At 42.9% G+C, this 21,635-nt stretch overlaps 1 protein-coding gene across 1 annotated transcript in view; it reads right to left on the bottom strand.

Annotated features, from left to right (window-relative positions):
- Window positions 1–207: 207 nt before the first annotated feature.
- The window catches only part of MYO15A (myosin XVA), a gene marked incomplete at its 5' end in the record, with an annotated part of 148,107 nt that continues 126,679 nt past the window's right edge, over window positions 208–21,635 (bottom strand). Inside the window, 11 exons of the mRNA XM_082261824.1 lie at window positions 208–579; window positions 8,397–8,537; window positions 10,287–10,420; window positions 11,938–12,071; window positions 13,941–14,074; window positions 14,184–14,344; window positions 15,277–15,373; window positions 16,332–16,409; window positions 18,306–18,400; window positions 19,432–19,562; window positions 20,050–20,132. Of these exons, the coding sequence (XP_082117950.1) occupies window positions 478–579; window positions 8,397–8,537; window positions 10,287–10,420; window positions 11,938–12,071; window positions 13,941–14,074; window positions 14,184–14,344; window positions 15,277–15,373; window positions 16,332–16,409; window positions 18,306–18,400; window positions 19,432–19,562; window positions 20,050–20,132 (1,290 nt within the window). The 3' untranslated portion in view covers window positions 208–477. The remainder of the gene's footprint in view (window positions 580–8,396; window positions 8,538–10,286; window positions 10,421–11,937; window positions 12,072–13,940; window positions 14,075–14,183; window positions 14,345–15,276; window positions 15,374–16,331; window positions 16,410–18,305; window positions 18,401–19,431; window positions 19,563–20,049; window positions 20,133–21,635) is intronic.

The raw sequence follows: 21,635 nt of genomic DNA, 5'->3' as shown, positions 1-21,635 counted from the left end.
TTTTGCATGCCAATACTTGGTCATTGACTTAACAACAACTGGACAAACAACTGGATCAGCACAACAGCCATAAAACTAGCATTTTTAGTTTCCAGAATAGGTTTCTTTAAGTTTCTTTAAAGCAACTCTATACTGATAGAAGTACTGGATCAGCTTCCAAAAATATTGTTTTCCATGCTGAATTTTTTTTCTTGTTCCTCATTAAAACTCTGCCCAGGTATTGACCAGCTAAGGAGAATGAGTGGCCACTGGTCCACATTTTTAAAATTCTTTCACATGTTTATGAGAATTATAACTCTATCGACCCTCCAAACTGTATTTTGTTTTCAGAATCTGCATTGTGATGATGTTACCTGGTCAGTTTAGATGCAAATATCAATTAGCATTGATAAGAGTTCTTTAGGAGTAACAATAAGAGTTTGCATGGAATAACTGATATAAGGTGCAGAGTGAAGACTTCTCTAGCGGCAGCAGCGATTATAGCAGCGTGATCTCGCTGGGGGGGAGGGTCAGGCGTTTGTCACGACTTTGCAGTAGGTTCTCAACGTGTACAGCAACCACCCTGCACAGTTCCAGGCCCTGTAGGAAAGAAGAGATGAAATGACAAGGAGAACATTTACTGTATACATGGGGGGACAGAATCATGGACCACACAGTAAGCCAATATATTTTATATAGGGGCTTATTAAAGTCTTTCATTTACAGGTGATCAATATACAGAGTATGTCAAGCTAAAATCTTCTTATATACTTTGGGATGGAGTGGGGAAGGATTAGAACTCCTGTTGGGTTTTTAGGGCTCATTCTCACTAGCTGTGCTCTCTGAAGAGTGATTCATGTTCGGGCCCCTCTTCAGAGAACAATTGACAGGCGGCGGCGTTGTATCGCCTCCTCACTGCCCGTTTTACCCCTTCAATCCAGGCACTAGCGAGCAGCATCAAACGCAGTTGTGGGCCACTTTCAGGAAGGCCCCATTTACTTGAAAATGACAGTAGGTACAATTCCTGCTGTGGCCACTATTGTTGCAGAGTGCGATCACTGGGTGCAGCGGAGTGTATTCAGATCAGACATTGTGGAGTAACAGGAACTGGCTTCTTTATTGGAACATAACCACAGATAGCAAAGATGTCACTTTCTCATTGTAAGGAAAACACAGACAGGAAGAGGTAACCAGCAAGTACAGTACAATGTACAGGAAATTACAACACATCATAGAAAATGCATTGCATATCACTGAGCATTAGCGACATCTAGTGTCCTATTTGTGAACTGCAGTTAATCAGCTAAGCTGAAAGCTGTTGTATCTCCAACAACTTTATGGCTCCATTCACACCTGAGCGTATCGTTTTCAGGCGGTTTTTTTTGGGGCTTTTTTCAGGCGTTTTTTGCAGGTGTTTGGAGGCAGGCATTGACATCTAACAAAAATGCTTGTAATCTGCCAAAAAAAGAAGATCATGTACTTTTTTGAGCTTCAGGCGTTTTGCTTCAGGAGACAAAACGCTCAGATGTGAACAGGGGCCATTGAAATGAAAGGGATTTTGCTTGTTGGGCGTTTTGAGACTTTAGAGATGAGCGTTTTACGAGCTGAAATACGCTCAGGTGTGAACAGGGCCTATGTGTACACTCTCGGCTGCGACCTCTGCAGCAAAAGGGGGGTAGCAGTTTGGGGGCCATACAATTGCAGATAAAACCGCAAGGTTTTATAGCCCCTCAACCACTAGTGTGAACAAGACCCTACTGCTAATCTGTTGGAGAGATTTACATTACTTTCCTGCTGGGAATGGTTTACCCAGACAGGAAGCAAAGGAAAATCTGCAATAAGGACCGACCAGGCAGCAATAAAAACTGACAAGGATTCTAGCCTTCTACTGTACAAAAGAAAAAAAAAAGAATTCTAATTGTTGTGTTTTCCTGTCAGACAGATCTTTAGGGCCAATTCACACCAGAAACTGCAATTTTTTTGCATGCGCAGTGACATACATTTGACACACATTTTTTAGGCACGTTTGCAGTGCATTTTTCCTAAGCTTGCATTTCTTTTTGTATTCACTTCTGTCTTCTCTCTTCTTTTGGCTTTTTAGGTGCATTTTCGTGCATTTACAAGTATTTGCGTGCGTTTCTGTGCATTTGCAGTGCATAAAAATGCAGCACGTTGTACTTTTTTATAGAGATCGACCGATTATCGGCAAAGCCGATATATCGAGGGCCGATATGCACTTTCCCCGATATATCAGAATCGGCCCCGGAGGTTACCAATATTGCCGATATTTCGGGAAAGTGCTTGTACCGGAGTGATGCCTGCAGCTAGAGGCGTCACCCAGGTACCGGCGTCCATAGCCGATGGTCGGCTGTCTTGTAATGACAGCTGATGCGGCTGAGAAGCCGCTCGGCTGTCATTACAAGGAGCGGGAGGGTAAGTTCCCGCCCCCCTCCCGCCGCCTTCCACAGCTCGCCCAGGTTCGAGACCCAGGCAACCGGCCTGCGCAGCCGCCGAAGACCTGATCAAAGCCGCATTCGGCTCTGATCGGGTCTCCATTCAAAAACCCGAAAGTGATGTCATGACGCCACTTCCGGGTACTGTCTGGCGCCAGATTCAAAAAATGACAGCATTCAAAACAGCCAAACTTGGCGTTTTGAATGCTTTCAAGTGCAGAGGAGGGGTTTGGGGTCTTTTAGACCCCCAGATCCCTCCACAAGAGTACCAATATCGCCCGATATCAATATGCATTGACCAAAATATCGGTATCAGCAACGAAAAACCGATATTGGTCGATCACTACTTTTTTCACTGCACTGCACTGCAATAGTGTGAACCATGCCCATAGGATAACCTGGATTTTGGACTGTCTAATTTTTTTTAAATAATACCAGGGGGTTGGGGGGGTTGGAGGAGTTGAGACTGAATAAAAAGTATGCCAATAAGACTATTCACATGAATGAATCTTACAAAAGTACGATGAAATCAAAATGTGTGTATGCAGTAAATGACAGTGAATACAGTAAAATGACCAAAAGTAACAGCTCTAACAGAAAGGTAAATTAACCCCCTAAATAATAATACATAAACAGACATGAATCCCACTTTACTGCACACCATCATCTGTTTATGAAGGATGTAAGATGTATATGAACACCAAGATGAGCGTAATGATTGCTGGTGCATGCTAAGTGACTCAATAACATACCACCTCTTATCTGGTCTTATTAGAGATCCATGGGTAAAGCAAAGTACAGAACAGACACGGAGGGGAGAGAAAAGATCTTTTCAATACAAAGTCATTACTGCACCTTGTTATTTAGGTTTATATGTGAAATAAATATTTTATAAAAAATAGTACATTTTTTTTAAACTTGTAAAAAAAAAAAAAAATGTAACTTTACTTTAAAGTCTATATGGCCCCTGTTGGTCCATCCTTACTGCCTGCTATGACTAAAGACTTTCCTAGGGTTTTTTTTTGTTTAAAGCATACTTTAAAGCCGGATCTTTTCCTTCACCTTAAAGTGGATGTAAACCCTCACATACAGTATACAGTGCATCCGGAAAGTATTCACAGCGCTTCACTTTTTCCACATTTTGTTATGTTACAGCCTTATTCCAAAATGGATTAAAGCGGAGTTCCACCCTGGGAAACCTTTTTTTAATAAAAATACCCCCGGGACAGTCAGGGCTAGTGCATTCCACAATGGATAGCCTCTGAACTGTCCCGAGTTGCACTTACCTTTTAGAAGAAATACTTACCTTGAAAAAGTATTGTCCAGCGCTGCCATCTCAGGTGTGGGCAGCTTGAAGCCAGCGAGATCCTCTTCTGTGTCCTCTTCCGTCTTCTTCAGTCCCACGATGCACTGCGCCGGCCCCGCCGTTACTGCCGGGGCCGCAGCGTCATCCCTGCACAGCTTCTGGGCATGCCCAGAAGCTGTTTAGCAAGGTATGATGGCGCCTGCACCGGAACTGACGTCGGGGCCGGTGCAAGCGCATTGATTCCTGGGAGCGATGACGTTCAGCTCCCAGGAATCATTGCAAAGCCAGGAAGTGATGAATCGCCGTGGCCGCCGAGGGGAGGAAGAAGGAAGTAAGGTAATTATATTTTCTTCTAAACCAGGTAAGTAAAAAAAAAAAATTGCGATTATCCATTTTTTTTTCAGGTGACCCCGGGCATGAAGATGGAGGTAAGTTTAATTTTAGGGTGGAACTCCGCTTTAAATTCATTATTTTCCTCAGAATTCTGCAAACCATAACCCATATTGACAAAGTGAAAGAAGTTTGTTTGAACTCTTACAAAAAAATGTACATAAGTATTCACAGCCTTTGCTCAATACTTTGTTGAAGCACCTTTGGCACCAATTACAGCCTCAAGTCTTTTTGAGTATGATGCTACAAGCGTGGCACACCTATTTTTGGGCAGTTTTTCCAGGACTTCTCAAGCTTCAGCAGGTAGGGTGGGGAGTGTCGGTGCACAGCCATTTTCAGATCTCTCCAGAGATATTTAATCGGGTTTGAGTCTGGGCTCTGGCTGGGCCACTCAAGGACATTCACAGAGTTGTCCCTTAGCCACTCCTTTGTTATCTTGGCTGTGTGCTTAGGGTCGTTGTCCTGTTGGAAGATAAACCTTCACCCCAGTCTGAGGTCCACAGCGCTCTGGAGCAGGTTTTTATCAAGGATGTCTCTGTACGTTGCTGCATTCATCTTTCCCTCGATCCTGACCTAGTCTCCCAGTTCCTGCCACTGAAAAACTTCCGCACAGCATGATGCTGCCACCACCATGCTTCACTGTAGAGATGGTATTGGCCAGGTGATGAGAGGTGCCTGGGTTCCTCCAGACATGACGCTTGCCATTCAGGCCAAAGAGTTTTATCTTTGTTTCTTCAGACCAGAGAATTTTGTTTCTCATGGTCTGAGAGTCCTTTAGGTGCCTTTTGACAAACCCCAGGTGGGCTGTCATGTGCCTTTCACTGAGGAGTGGCTTCTGTCTGGCCACTCTACCATACAGGCCTGATTGGTGGAGTGCTGCATAGATGGTTGTTCTTCTGGAAGGTTCTCTTCTCTCCACAGAGAAACTCTGGAGCTCTGTCTCTCCCATCGGGTTCTTGGTCACCTCCCTGACTAAGGCCTTCACCCCCGATCGCTCAGTTTGGCCTGGTGGGACACTCTAGGAAGAGTCCTGGTGGTCCCAAACTTCTTCTATTTATGGATGATGGAGGCCATTGTATTCATTGGAACCTTTAATGCTGCAGAAATTTTTCTATACCCTTCCCAGATCTGTGCCTCGATACAATCCTGTCTCAGAGATCTACAGACAATTCCTTTGACTTCATGGCTTGGTTTGTGCTCTGACATGCACTGACTGCGGGACCTTATATAGACAGGTGTGTGCCTTTCCAAATCATGTCCAATCAACTGAACTTACCACAGGTGGACTCCAATCAAGTTGTAGAAACATCTCAAGGATGATCAGTGGAAACAGGATGCACCTGAGCTCAATTTGGAGTGCCATGGCAAAGGCTGTGAATACTTATGTACATTGGATTTTTCCCTTTTTTATTTTTAATAAATGTGCAAAGATTTTAAACAAACTTCTTTCATGTTGTCATTATGGGCTATGGTTTGTAGAATTTTAAAGGAAATTAATGAATTTAATCCATTTTGCAATAAGGCTGTAAAATAACAAAATATGGTAAAAGTGAAGCACTGTAAATACTTTCCAGATGCACTTTACCCAGTGAAGTGAACAGCTTCAGATGATACACAGAGATGAAACAAATCTCCCTACATAAGTTTTATTTGTATATGTGCTGTCTTCAGCTTTCCAGAATTTTCTCTTCTCGATTCATCAGTGGGAGGGAAGTTTGGCCATACACTGGGAGACAGCTGACTGGAGGAAAGGCACACACCCCCTTTCCACATAGGCAGAAACATGAAGAGCTGTGCTGTGAATAGACCAGCTCTCTGCTAATCTATTTATAGCACCCACTCCGACACAAAATTCAGCCTGGTTTTATCTCAGTTGATGGAGAAATTGTCAGAAGTTATCATGCTGATAACAGAAGAATGGAGCAGGAGAAAGCCAGGGGACTTAGGGCTTTGAAGAAAGATAGGTAATCGCTACAGATAGATGTGCCCAGGTCGAATTTCATGAATCAGGTTTACATCCACTTTAATTATAGGCCACACTCCTTCCAATGACTTTAAAGCTGATCTCCAGCTTTTAGAGAAATTTAAATAGAGTTGGTCCAGACAAACTATTACCTTAACTAACACATGCGGCGACTGGAAGCGCTGTATAAATAGTATAAAGCAGGGATTTTTTTTCTCTGAGAATAGGTGCAGGAACTCCCTCCTACTGGATAACTCATCTTCTCTGCCCCCTACCCACCTCTGAACACTGTTCCTTGGTTCCACCTCCTACCCACCTCCCAGGACTCCCCCCCCCCCTCTTTAAGAAAAAAAAGAAGCCAAGTATCATTTTGTGGTGGTAAGTAATTTGTACTGAATTTGTTAATTACAAGAAAAGCAATAAAATAGATTGCCCCACCCACCCAGCAACAATAGATCCCACCCACCAACCCAGCAACAATAGATCCCCACCAACAAAAGACCGCTCACAACAATATACCCCCAGCAACAATAGATCCCCATACCAACAATAGATCCCACCCACCAACCCAGAAACAATAGATTCCCACCAACAAAAGACCGCTCGCAACAAGATACCCCCAGCAACAATAGATCCCCCTAGCAACAATAGACCCAGCAACAATAGATCCACCACATCAAACATACACCCTGAGAGGATTTGTCCACCAGATACAACAGATCTCCCAGCAGCCAGCAACAATAGACCCCTCTCTGAACACTAGATCCTTCCCAGCAAACACTGACCCCCCCCCCAGCAACAATAGATTCCTTTACAAGCAATAATAGACTCCCCCAGCAACAATAGGCTCCCCTGCAGCCAGCATCAATAAACCATCTAGTACACTTCAGCACCTCTTGCCATTACATACATTTAGTGCTGGAGGTGCCGGACCTTCTTTCCCCCGCGGTCCCATTGAAAAAAAGCTCTGGTGTATAGTAAGCGGTATATAGCTTCAGTACTGTGTTCTGGCAGAGGGTCGGGAACTTCTGGTCTCACCCTGCTCCTAGAACAAGATCAATTCGGGCTGCTCAGCCATTCACAGGGAGCTTTTTATTCTATGAATGAATACAAAGTTTGCTCTGATTGGCAGAGATTGAGAGATGGGCAGATAATATCATGATCTCCAACTCAGGCATTAAGAGGAAGCTGTGTATTCATTCATAGAATACAAAGATCCCTGTGAACGGCTGAGTAGTGCTCAGTCCAAATCGATTTTTGTCTCGGGAGTGACATACAGTTTATACAGAGCTCTCAGCTGCTGCAAGTGTTAGCAAAGTTAATTGTTTGGACCAGCTATTCAAACTAAAACCTGGAGATCAGCTTTAAAAACAAGAAGAATCTCAATGTCGGAACACTTCTCAGATCATCCATATTATAACCCAGGATGGATAAAACTTTTGTTACCCTGAACTCCATGTTAGATAGTTTCATAGTAGTTGAGGTTGAATAAGGACAACCGTCCATCCAGTTCATCCTATGTAGGTGTGTGTGAACGTATTCATTTCCCATAACCCTGAATGTTGTGATCTTGTAGATGTATGTCCAAGAGTCTTTTAAAAGTAGCTATACTCCCTGCAGCTACCACCAATTGTGGAAGAGAGTTCCACAATCTTATCGCCCTTACAGTGAAAAACACCTTACGTAGCTTATGGTTAAACTGCCTCTCCTCTCATCTCATTGTGTGGCCTCGTGTCCTCTTACACTCCTTGAGACTAAATAGTTATTTCCTATGCTGGGATCACCACTGAGGTTTTTGTAAATTCGCTATTATGTCCCCTCTCAGGCGTCTCTCCTCCAGGGAGAATAAATAAATTAAGCGCTTGCAAACACTCCTCATAAATAAGGCCCTCCAATCCCCTATATAGTTGAGTTGCCCTTATTTGGACTCTCTCCAGTTCCAGCAGATCCTTTCTGAGGATTGGTGACCAGAACTGGACAAAATACTCCAGATGTGGCCGGACCAGAGTTTTATAAAGTGGTAGGATTATAGTTTTATCTCTGGAATATATCCCCTTCCTTATGCATGCTAATATTCTGCCGGCTTTGGCAGCTGCAGCTTGACATTGCATGCTATTGCTTAGTCTATCTTCTACTAAGACTCCCAGATCTTTCGCCATTCTTGATTCCCCAGAGGTTCCCCCCCAAAGCGTATTTTGCGTTTATACATTTTGTACATTTTGTTTGTACTGTACCCAGTGGGCCACACAGAGCAATGTCTGTCTTTCTTGGTATGCTTCTGTATCAGAAAGAGGCCATGTATTACCTGTTCCAGCTGTAGTTGTGTTATCCGTTGTGATGTTACGTCACCAAGCAGTATATCCACATATGGGTAACTGAACCCCGGTGCCGGACGCTGAGTTCTGGTGCTCTGGATGTCTTTCAGAGGGAATGTCACCATCAACTCCTGCACACCAAAAATGTAAGTGTAATTCAGAGTGCACAGCTACATTAGTACCTTCAGGTTAAAAATGAGCAAATAGCCTAAGAAAAATAATCAGACACCTGTTTTTCACTAATATCTGAAAAGCCGCAATTCATAGCTCAAACTTTGCAAGTGCAGTTGCATTTGTTTTTCCCAGAGCTTAGTGAATCTGGAGAAGCCAGTCATGTGCAAACAAAAAAGCAGTTTTTTTTTTTTTGCACCTGATTGGGTATTTTTCACCGAATTCACTAAGTTCTGGGATAAATTTGTGAAAATGCACTTGCAAAGTCTATTTGCCTTCGGCAAATCAGCCCTTAAGTCTCACAGTGGAATCATGATGGTTCACTGATGGCTCTACAAATGACCATAGGTCAGGTGAGTTTTCTAGGGGGCTAGGGGAAACTGAGAGATGGGGTCTTTGGGGCTGGGGGTCTCTCTAAGAGGGGCCTTTGTAGGGGCTCTGTGGGAGACTGTAATGTGCTGCAGGGGCTGTGAGTAACTGTGGGATTCAATGTGGGACACTGTTGGAGGTTGGGGCATTATGGGGAGCTGGAGGCTCTGCAATATTCTGTGAGGCGCTGTGGGAGGTTGGGTGGCACTGTGGAAAGTTGGGAGGCACTGTGGGGGCTGAAGGGTACTGCTATTCCACTATAGAAGGTTACAAGGGGCACTAGGCACTATGGGAGCTGGGAGGCACTGTTGGAGGTTAGAGGATCTGCATCGAGTTGGACGATAGGAGAGAGACCACAGCCTTGCAATAGGCCATGGCTAAGTAGTTGAGAGCCACCAATGTAGAAAGTAACTATTGAGGGATATGTTTGCTAGTGAAAGGTTTTCCATGACTCCCTTTTCCCTACAGAAACTAACAAACCTTTTCCCGTCTGTATGCTATAATAGCAAACAAACTGGAGTGAAAAGTTGTATGGTGTGTATCAACTTAAGGTAGCCAAATCTGGAAAGCAAAAATCTTCTCATATGTCGCTAACCTGATCACAATACGGATATTCCAAGACTCACATAAGGACTTATATTAGGTGAGTTTTGCATCAGCCATATTCCACTGCGAAAGCCTGGTGGTGTATATGCAGTTATTTCACTGTAGGTCCAATATTTGCTACACAAACTAAAATGTGGATAGCGTGCACAGAGCGACCTGGGACTACGAGAAATAGCAAGTAGGTGGGTATGATAAGGTGTGGATGTGGCCTCAAAAGACTTTACATATTGCTGAGTTTGTGTAAATCGCCATTTAGGTGATATGTAGACCTATAGTAGAATATCAACAGTAGACCTCAAAAGAGGCCAGATTTGAGGTCAGGCTTCACGTAACCATTACTTAAGATGACAAGACCACCAAGGGCATGCTGACCACAGAACTGAATTTTAGCACTTCCACCCACCCTTACAAAAAAAGCAGCAGGAATCTGAACCTGAGGGGCACAAAAAGCATCTATCCACTATCATTGGAAGTAGTTGGCCGACTCTACTGTCATCCTACAAGACCTGGATACCTTAGGGTGCACTTGCAATATAGCAGTGTGGTGTCTGGCTCTATACTCTTGCTAGAGAGAACAGTTGAGGAAAAAAGCCTTGTCAGGGTCACATGACATTACTCATCACATGAGGCAAGGAGATGTCACATGTGAGGTGGCCTTAGGGTGTCCTTGTGAGATCTATCCCATCAAAGCAATAAACAGAAATATTTGCTGACTTCATGCCACTTATACATACATGGGTTTCTTTGTTCAGGAAATTCAGTCCATTCTGATTGATAGCCAGGATACACGGGGAGATTACCATGTTGTTACTACAGCTCTGGATGTAGAAGAAAGAAGAGCCAAACATGGGGAAGGCACTGACCAGACCTGCAAGAGGAGAAAGCATATTGCCATTTCATGTGTTGTCACCCACACACAGCACTGGCAGCAATTTTGTAAGATGTATACTTTTAAAGCAGAACTTCAGTCTGTACTCACTCTGTACCGGCTCCACCCTCCCTCCAGCGCCGCCATTATTGCACATTCACAAATGCGCTGAAGAGCTCTGCCTGGCCTTTGGGTCCTGGCAGAGCCCTTCAGGGCATCGGCATATGAGCAAGTGATTTTCCACACATGTGCAAAGATGAGGGAGGTTTGGGGCCATCCCAGGTAGCCATCTTTGTGCATGCGCAGGAAAACCCTGCGTGTGCACAGACGTCTTAAAAACAAACAGCGATTGTGCAGCTGTGCTTCAGGGTTCGCTTGGGACCTGAAGCCCTGCGGCACAACTAGTGAAGGTCTGCTTGAAAGTGTATGTCTAGGCAAAACTTGTTGTTTTTGTATTGGATAAAACAGTGTCCTGGAGACACAACAGGAAGTGAGAGGAAACCTCTCTTCTTTTAGACAGTTGTCACTGAAGGAGGTGTCCCTCCACCATCTATAGTGACAAGTGTAAATAGATGGATTTCTCATGACTTTCTGTTCCAGAACAGATAGGGTGAATCATGCCAGCGGGGCCACAGACAGCCACAAAAACCTGCTCTGCTGCTTTAAGGCTCTTTCACAACGGCAGTGGGGGGGTTTGGTGTGGTAAAAACAGGTGGCTGAACCGCAGTTTTACTGTCCCTCCTGGCCACCCTCGCAAATCCTAACAATACAGCCGGACAGGGCTATACACATGAAAACTTTGCTTTGCAGCCATATCATTTTTTTACCTCGGGCTGCAGGATTTGACAGGCAGCAGTCGAATTTGCCCATTAAGTTTAATGGGGCCACTCTGCACTTGCAGCACAGTCCCACAATGTAAAATTGGCAATAAGCAATTTTTAATAAAAACAAGGATAACAGAAAATAGACATCAGGAGGCAGCCATAATGCCTGTCTGTCAACCACTGTTACACTGCCCTCTGAAAATTGATCCACCACGGATCATTTTTCAGAGGATGGCAAGCATTACGTGAAATGTGAATGAAGCCTTAGGAGGGACAGTGACAGTGCCTCAATACCACAGCAAATTTTGAAGGAGAGCCAACGTGTTTCAGGTAGCTGCCTCTCCTTTATCAAGGCTATTAAAATACATATTGATATTAGTTAATAAAATACTGAGATGAAAAGAATCTTATTATAAAATTGATTTCATCTGTCTGCAAGGCAATATCAGTAGAGGAAAATACAATATTCAGTTATCAGTTAAGACCCAAAAGGTCTTCCTTCATTACTTGATCCAAAACAGAAAACAAAGTTGGCTGTAGAAGGCTCAGCTTGCAAAAAAGGGTATCCTAATGTGTGTAAATACTCTATCATACAGAGGTGGGATATTAAGTGCAAATAATGCCAAAGGAAAATTACTTTGGTGTGGTAGTATATTCTGGATAAGACCTGAAGTTCCAGTGGAAGCTCCTTACCTAGGAACTGAGCTCTTCCCTGGTGAGGACTCAAAGGCTGAATCTGCTGCATGTGCTGCATCACCATGTTTAACCATGACTGAGGCTTCACCGTCTTATAGAACTGGTTGGGGATATAATCCTGGACCTCACGCCTGTAGGACAATACAGGGAATTAGAGCAAAAAAGTACATCACAGTGGCACAGGTAAATATGTTCTCTAGTCGTTGGGTTTTAAAATATGCTATGATATGTTAAAGCCTAACTCCATGCAAATAAAAAAAAGTATTGCTCGTTTTTGTTTAGGGGAACCAAAAGAAAAAAGATTCTTACCTGATCCTTTTCTTCTTCTTACAGCTAGACCAATTCCCGCAGCGTCTGCACCCCCACGCTGCAGCAACCTAGGGTTCTGACGTCATCAAGACCAGAGCAGGGTCCATAGCACTGCTTTGGACATGAGGACACCAAGGGACAGTCCACCACCGGATCGTGGTGGAGCGCCGCCTGCCAGGGGAGCAGAAGATCGGGTAAATAAAACGGTATCAAAAACCAAACAAAAATTTGCTCACTTACCAGCCAGCCTGCAAAAAAAAAATGAATTTACACTGTCTAATTGTTTACCTTAAAAATAGGGGGTTTAGTTTGCAAACATTTGCAAATATATGCATAAGTTGCAGCAGCCACGTCACGGCACCCCAGTGTACTGCAGTCCTAACACTATCATTTTCAGAGTACCCCAAGTTGGAGCCCCTATATAATAATGGGTAGATTAAGGGCAGGTATGCCTGGAGGGAGCCCACTCCCCCTTAGCCACGTTATTGTTGGGTCATAGCCGACTGATGGCTACAGCGCAGCTCTCTTGTTCTGGGAGGGCGTCCATGGACGTCCTCCCAGAACGCTCCTGGGGTGTGCATAGGGCATGCTCATTGATCGCTGTGTCCTTTGGACACAGCCGATCACAGATTGAGGTAAAGGGCCAATCACAGTGGCTATATACCATGGGATCAGCTGTGTCCAATCACAGCTGATCACATGTAAACAAAGTTGTTGGTTATTGAGGTTTCTTTCCTCACGCGCTGTCACTGTGTGAGGAAAGGAAATCCAATTATCAGCAAGGGTGACAAGGCACATTTACACTGATCAGCTTCATCGGTGCTCATCAGTACCAACTCACCAGTGCCCATCAATGCAGCCTCACCAGTACTCATCAGTGCAGCCTCACCAGCGCCCATCAGTGAAGAACAAAATTTACTTTTTTGAAAAATGTTATAACAGAGACCAAGAAAAACATTTTGTTTTGTTTTTTTTCAACATTTTCAGTCTTTTTTGTTTATTTAGCAAATAATTAAAAACCCAGTGGTGATAAAATACCACCAAAAGAAAGCTCTATCTAAAAAAAAATGATAAAAATTTTCTTAGGGTACAGTGTTGCATGACCGCGCAGTTGTCATTCAAAGTGCGACAGCACTGAAAACTCAAAATTGGCTGGGCAGGAAGGGGTTGAAAGTGTCCAGTATTGAATGGGTTAAAGGTATAGGGATGCACTGGATACCCAGCAAAAGCATAATGGTAGGAAAACTGTTTCTCCTCTCCCCTGGATAAAATTAGCAATTGACCCTTGCAGTGCAGACACAGCCCCACTACAAGGGATTATTTTTTTATTTGCCCAGAGTTAGGCTTTTAAAAGGTCAGTGACATAATGGGCAGAATAAGAGCTTGTGTCGATGGGCAAATACAGCTTGCTTTCAGGTGCATTTTGCTTGCATTTGACATCAGACTGAGAGGCTTCTGAGATCATTTAATGTTCATTGACGATTGCATTTGACATGCAGTTGGTCCCTTTCTGACCTGCATTTGACCTCCTTCTAAGCTGCGTTCGGACCTATGTCAGTTGGCTTTTGTTCTCTTCAAGTGGGTTTTGAATTCTGCTTACCTAACCCATCTACCAGTTTCCACTGAACATTGCAAAAAACAATGATCTGACAAAAAGGTCACATGGCAAGATGCAAAGTTGGCGTACGTACGCGGTAGGCAGGTAAACACTATCCTTAGCGCGATGTTGAAGGGATGCCAGTCTTGAAATTTGCTGGAACTGTTGCTCGGTGGGCTTAGCATGAGTAAAGACATTAAACAATCCCTTCAAGTAGTCTGGTAAGACCTAGCAAGAGAAAGCAAAGGAACTTTACTGATTGTTTTATGTAAATCTAGCACCAAGCATTCAAAGGAAGTAAAAGTTAGCCTCCAACTAAGCTATTGCTCTACTGTACCTGGTTATAATGCATGGTCACATACAGCTCATTCTCAAACTTTAGTGGCTGAGCCCAGATGATTCTTCTGAACCAGAACATGTAGTTGCTATCAGTCTGCTCCATTTCAGCTGAAACATCCAGGATGTATTCCTTTCTATTTAGAGGTCTTACATTCTGACCTGTCGGAAAAAAAGATCACAGGGTGATATTCTAAGAATGGATTTCCACTGTGTTTATCTGGTTAGGGCAAAATTAGGTCTTACGCAAGATAATCAGTATGCAGACCAATTTGATTCAGTGTGCGGCATATGGTCTGAGCACTGACAGGCTGAACCCCCACCCCTTCAACCTCTGCAGCAATGCTGGCAGCTCTCATACGTCTATTTCCTAAAGACAACCTCTGCATATGACGCTAAGAATGTGCACTCAACTTCTTTGGTCGACCATGGCGAGGCCTGTTCTGAGTGGATCCTGTCTTGTTAAACCCCTGTATGGTCTTGGCCACCGTGCTGCAGATCAGTTTTAGGGTCTTGGCAATCTTCTTATAGCCTAGGCCATCTTTATGTAGAGCAACAATTCTTTTTTTCAGATCCTCAGAGAGTTCTTTGCCATGAGGTTCCATGTTGAACTTCCAGTGACCAGTATGAGAGAGTGAGAGCGATAACACCAAATTTAACACCCCTGCTCCCCATTTACACCTGAGACCTTGTAACACTAATGAGTCACATGACACCAGGGAGGGAAAAAGGCTAATTGGGCCCAATTTGGACATTTTCACTTAGGGGTGTGCTCACTTTTGTTGCCAGCGGTTTAGACATTAATGGCTGTGTGTTGAGTTATTTTGAGAGGACAGCAAATTTACTCTGTTATACAAGCTGTACACTCACTACTTTACATTGTAGCAAAGTGTCATTTCTTCAGGGTTGTCACATGAAAAGATATAATAAAATATTTACAAAAATGTGAGGGGTGTACTCACTTTTGTGAGATACTGTATAAATATTGTTAATAATCAGGAGGAGTGTGTATATAATATTTTAGGTTAACAGAACATAGATGTTTTATCTTTTGGCTTTAGCTGGGAAGTATGTAGTGTTGTTCCCCATCTTACCACGGTTGGTAACAGCAAAGATGGCATATTCGTGGTAGGCTTCATCTCTGTGCACCCCCATCTCAGTGCAGATCTCTTCTATCACATCAAAGGCCACCTAAAACATAAAAGAATGTTTTAAGGGGTGTTTTTATAAAAAAAAATTAAAAATATGCAGAGCTATTCATCCTGTGAAACTGCACGTACATTTGTTGTGTGTGAATGGAAGTAAAATTGAATGTTATTACGCTAGTTTCCCTCCAGGTCAAATGTTCTTTATTTACATAATGGAGTGAATCAGGAAAATACTACATTATGGCCACTAGGTGGAGCTGATGATCATAGTAAATAAGTATGTATTTCCTATGAACATTAGCTTCATCTAGTGGCCACAATGTGGTATTTTCTTGATTTACTATATTCTGTATTAGCAAATAGCATTCAACACAGGGAAAAAACAACCTAATACAATTTAATTGAGGAGGGGGGTGACCAAGCTTTATTGCTTAAACTGCAGCAGCGAAAGGGAGGTCAATCTGGCAGTATCTGCCACAAATACAGAAGACTGAAAAGTCTGAAAGTAGCATCTGCATAATGAGAAGCAGTAAATAGCTGCTTTCATGTATGTCGGAAAAGGTTTCTTCCAAATAACACATATATCGAAGGAAAATCTTAAATTAACCATAAATGGATCTAAATTCGGCCAGCTTGGCAGGGACTGGATGAGTTTCGATCTATGTGTGGCCGGTCCTGCTTGACAGAAGTCGATCTATTGATCAACTTCTGTAGAACAGGCTTGCAGCCTAGACTCCCCTCTGTCAGAATACAATGTCTCAGTGAGTAGGATTTCTCTATCCACCTCGCTTATGTGGATGGAGGAATCCAGTGTTTTATTTTTTGTTTAGCCTGCTGGCTGATCGGAAAAAAATAAAAAAATTAGTCATCTATGGCCAGCTTTACACAATCTAAAAACTGGACGTCCTCCCTTTGCCCTAAAAAAGTCCCCCTAGCTGTTCCCAACCATCACAACATTTAAAAATCAGTTTTAAGATCTTGATCTGAATAACGGAACTGACCGAACATGTTTTTATCTTGAGATGTCGTTCGATTCCTCCAGGTAAGAGGAACAGCTGTCTCTTGGAACTTCTCCCAGCCTGTGGGGGAGGAGAAACATCAGACATTATATAGAGAAATGAGTTATTAAATTTCAGCCATAACCCGTACCTCCCCTATGTGTCTATATTATATATATATCTATATATCTATCTATATATCTAGCTATATATATATATATATATATATATATATATATATATATATATATATATATATAAATAGATAGATATATACACACACACACGGTTCAGTATATCTTCTTTATTTTAAAGCATGATTATTTTCAGCTTTTTTTGTATTTAGTAAATAAACCCCCAGGAGGTATATGAGATATTGTGCTAGTATGCACAGTATATTAGTACATTATTATGACACATTTACCTGTCAAACACTGCCCTCCATCGTTGTGATGGTAGCACTCCTGCTGGCCAGGGGTGCTGCTATCTTCTCCTGGTCTTCCTTCCTGGTTCCGTCTGTTTGGCCACTTGATCGGCCGGACTGCAATGACATCACTCTCGTGCATGCACACGGGAGTCACATCATCGCAGCACAGCGCGGTGCCGTGAATGTATGCTGAGCTGCGCATGTGGCTCAGTGTACATTACAGCTGACAGGCAAAGGGAAGCATTTATGACAGAAGAGACCATCATAAAAACCTTACCTGTGGTTTTATATAAAATGTGAGTTTAATTTCACTTAAACACCCTTTAAACAAATCCAGACAAAGTAAACAGCAGGGATATCAATGCAGCTCCACCTAAAGGTAAAATGTGGGTACTGCATGAATACATGGTCTAAAAGTGTTAAAATATATACAGAATTTTGCCAATAAATGAGACAAATATATAATTTATAAGAACTACCTGTTAGGTTGTTGATTGGTCATATTGTGTGCAGGCAAAAACATCTGCTACTTTTGCTGCTATGAATTTAATTATCTCACACCTACTGATTTATTCATTTTACAATTGGAGATCTGTACCTCTCCTTCTAAAAATGCTAGTTGCTTGGATGTCATACTGATCCAATGGCTTCTGTAGTTTCTGAGTCAATGACCTGAAACAAGTCTGCAGATCGGGAGTTGTGACTTAATGCTGACTTCACTTGCTGCATGCTTGTTCTAGGTCAGTGACTCATTATAAAGAAGTCAAATTATGATTGCCAAGTAGCAAGCGCTCACAGTAGGAGCTTAGTAAAGGCAGCTTTTATATTTTGTGAGTGCAACCCCAGTGGGGGGCACGAGTGAGAACACTGGGATCCATCGCACAATGGGGTGTTTCTTGGAATAGTTGGTTTCACTGAAGCTGTTTTTTTTTAAGCACTACAATGAACAGCAATACTCCGGAATAGTGGACTTTAATAGGACACCTAGCACATCTTTATGAACTGTATTTTTTATGAACTATATATTTTATGTAAGGGGATATCCCCTACTAAGTGGTTTGCTGTATATCCCAATTTTTTTTCACATAATTTGCTGTTTGCACAATATTTATTTGCACTCAGGTAATTTGGCACACAGTCAATTTCATTTTTATTATCACGCTTGCACTTTTACAGCGTGGACAAAAATAATATTGGATCTATATTGGCTATATGTATGAACACACCGCATAGGTACTGTAATACAAGCACTGTTTTGCACATGCACCATGTGCACAATCGTCATCAATTTCTAACTTTTTTACATTATTTATTTAATTGAATTTCATAACTCACACAGGGTCTCATTTCTAGATAGGGGACCATATACTGATTATATAAAGTGACATTTGCACATATTTAAAATATTTAATTGAACTTAAAAGCAGCGTCAACACCCACTTTCATTCAGCACACTCCTTGATATTTGTCTAAGTACGTGTTGTCTAAGTAAAGGTTTTCTATATATCTAGTCAGGCTTTTGTTCCCTGGAAGGTATACATGTCACTTACCACCATGGCTTTCAGTTCCATTGCACTGGGAAATTCACACCGCCCTCCATACAGCAAAGTTTTGCGCAGATTCTGCTCACAGGCTTTAGCTATTCCTGGTAAAGCAAAAACAAAAGGACATGAGTGCCCAAGAAGCACTATGTCAGTGTGTGTGCGCTTAAAGCGGAGTTCCGGCCTCGGGGGTCAAATTTAGATAAAAATACCCCTGGGACAGTCAGGGCTAGATCTTTCTACAACGATAGCCTCTGAACTGTCCCGGGTCACACTTACCTGTAAGATGAAATACTTACCTTGAAAAGTTCTTCTCCAGCGCTGCCATCTCAGCTGTGGGCAGCTGAAGCCATTGCGTCCTCTTCTGCGGCCTCTTCGATGACGTCGGGGTCCTACAATGCACTGCACCGGCCCCGCTCGTCACTTCCGGTGCAGGGCATGCCCAGAAGCTGTTTAGCAGGGAATGCCGCGCCTGCAAGTGACGAGTGGGGCCGGTGCAGGCGCATTGACTCCTGGGAGTGATGAAGTTCAGCTCCCAGGAGTCATCGCAAGCCGAAAGTGATGGCGCGGGCCGTGGCCGCAGAGGGAGGAAGTGGAAGGTAGGTGAGTATATTTTCTTCTATAATAAGGTAAGTGTCCAAAAAAAAAAAAAAATTGGGAGCATCCATTTCTTTTTCAGGTGGCCTTTAGCAAGCAGATGGCCCAAAATCGATTTTTTCGATTTTGAGGCCGGAACTCCGCTTTAACATAGTTTTTTTTTTTTTTTAGGTTTTATATTTATTTTTGAACATTTGCACTTCGGAAGTGCAGTTGCACTCATTTTCCTTAGTAAATGCAGATATGGTAAAGGATCTCTTTGCAAAGAATACCCAAAAGGGTACAAGGAAAATAAAAAACAGCATTTTTGCTTGGACATGATTGGATGATGGAAATCAACAGAGCTTTACCATACTTACTAAGCTCTGGGGGAAATGAGTGCAACTGCACTTGCAGAGTACAACTGAGCACAGTCTATTTGCCTTTAGTAAATCCACCCCAATGTAACACAGCTCTCCTGTCAATCTAGTTTTTACAAGGACCCTGAACAAAATGATGTGTCTATATGTTTGTTCTGTTTCTCAAGTCCGTTAATTACCTTGAAAGTGCAGCCCAGGGCTCCGGCACGTGTCCTGCAGGAACTTGAACAGGTACGGTTTTAGGACCTCTGAACATCTGTGATAAGCTGTAAGGATGTATAAAAGCCTCCAGCCTCTCTGGCAGCTGTCCCTACATAAAGAACACAGGGATTGGTTGTAATTTATTACAACAAACAACTAAAAGGGATTGCATACTAATTTTTAGTGAGCATATATTTTGCACAGTGCCTGTCTTAAAATAATTCTTCCAAAGAGGACATCTGTTGCAGAGACAACTGTGTCAGAAGGGATTTCCCCCCACACTTTGAGGAAACTTCTTCTCATTTCCTGTTGTGTATTTGGGACAGGAAGTGAAGAAAAATCTCTCCAATAGGACATGGACAGTGAAAAAAACCCTCACATGAGGTTTTAACCCTTCCCTGTTCTATATAAAAAAAAAAAAAAGTAAAAAGGGTTTTTGCTTTAGACAGACCTTAAAAAAGCTAAATAATAATAATATTTTATGTACTTATATTATACTTTATTTATTATTATTTACTCCTTATGTTAGCATCAAAGGGAGCAGTTACCTTGCCACTGATCCTAATTCCCAACTGTTGTGTATTGGAGTTACTTACGTCTTAGTGCTAGCGTTGTCTGTGATCTGCTTTATGATTTGACAGTAGCTCTCATCCTTCAACACTTCATGTTCCCCACAGATCTGCAAACATAAATGATAGACAGATGATGAATGTCTTCTATCTCCCAGTATATTGTCGTTTATATAGCTGAGAGGCTGTGGAGAGGCAGGGCAGTGACATCACAATCTCCATCTCATTCAATTAGAGAACACTTTGCATTAATTAATAAAATGCAAAGTTTTATCTGAATGTCACCCATGCCAGACAAGCGACGTCCAATGTTCACTAATCAGAAGTACAGCTCCTCAGCACAGGACTAGGAAGTTAGCAGCAATCACTGTAGTAGTGAGCATCCCACAGGTATGGCACATGCAGAACATCCTTACATTGGTGCAAGCTGGACCAAGATAACTATGCAAAAATACTCATATTCAAACTTCAGCTTTAAAGTTGAGTGAAGTTTGACCCCAGTCTATTCCACCTTCCAAGACTTTCTGTTGGCCCTTTAAAGTAATAAATGGCTTGGGGACCAAAAGGGATATTGGGAGGCAGGAGGGGTGGAGCTGTGCTTGACTTACAGGAAATAATTGAGATCTAGATTTAGATTTAGCTGTCTATATCTCTGGATTTACTAGTCACTTTGGCACATGGCTTTCACTAAAGGAAAACTTTGCTAATACATGTTGTTTATCACATGCTCAGCTTGAACTGACCGGATTTATGAGAGGATCACTTTAAAAGTTGAGAACAGCATGTAAATGTTGGCAAAAAAAGGGATGAAGGGTGAAAATAATATGATTGCACTGTGAATATACAAGGGACAGTCATGACGAGGTGCCCTGAGCTCAGGGGTCCTTCATCTTTAACCTCCTGTAGGTACATTCTTTCCCATATCCTCATGGTCACAGGGACAACTCCACCCCGTTTAGTTACACCTCTGGTGCCCAACCTGTGGCTCTAGGGCCATGGATGGCCTATTGGTACTTGTAGTGAGGAATCAGTAGTGGAAGGATTCCTTTGTTTCGAAGCTGTAATGACATTGATCTCTATCAGTCTCATTTAACATGTTCCCAATCTCTAGAAGGCTTGCAGCATGTCCACAGTCTCTCAGTGTCTCTTATAGGGTTCCACGATCTTTGACCATTTAGGAGGTCCAAAGTCCCTAATCAAATCCTGTAGGAGGTCCACAGTCTCTGGCCATCTCCTGTAGGAGGTCCACAGTCTCTGGCCATCTCCTGTAGGAGGTCCACAGTCTCAGGTCATTTCCTGTAGGAGGTCCACAGTCTCTGGCCATCTCCTGTAGGAGGTCCACAGTCTCAGGTCATCTCCTGTAGGAGGTCCACAGTCTCTGGCCATCTCCTGTAGGAGGTCCACAGTCTCTGGCAATCTCCTTTAGGAGGTCCACAGTCTTTGGCCATCTCCTGTAGGAGGTCCACAGTCTCTGGCGATCTCCTGTAGCAGGTCCACAGTCTCTGGCCATCTCCTGTAGGAGGTCCACAGTCTCTGGCCATCTCCTGTAGGAGGTCCACAGTCTCTGGCCATCTCCTGTAGGAGGTCCACAGTCTCTGGCCATCTCCTGTAGG

The sequence above is a fragment of the Pelophylax lessonae genome (assembly GCF_965119305.1).
Source record: "Pelophylax lessonae genome assembly, chromosome: 6".
Lineage (NCBI taxonomy): Eukaryota > Metazoa > Chordata > Amphibia > Anura > Ranidae > Pelophylax > Pelophylax lessonae.
Note: the sequence above shows the minus strand (reverse complement) of the source record. Positions and strands in the feature narration are given on the sequence as shown.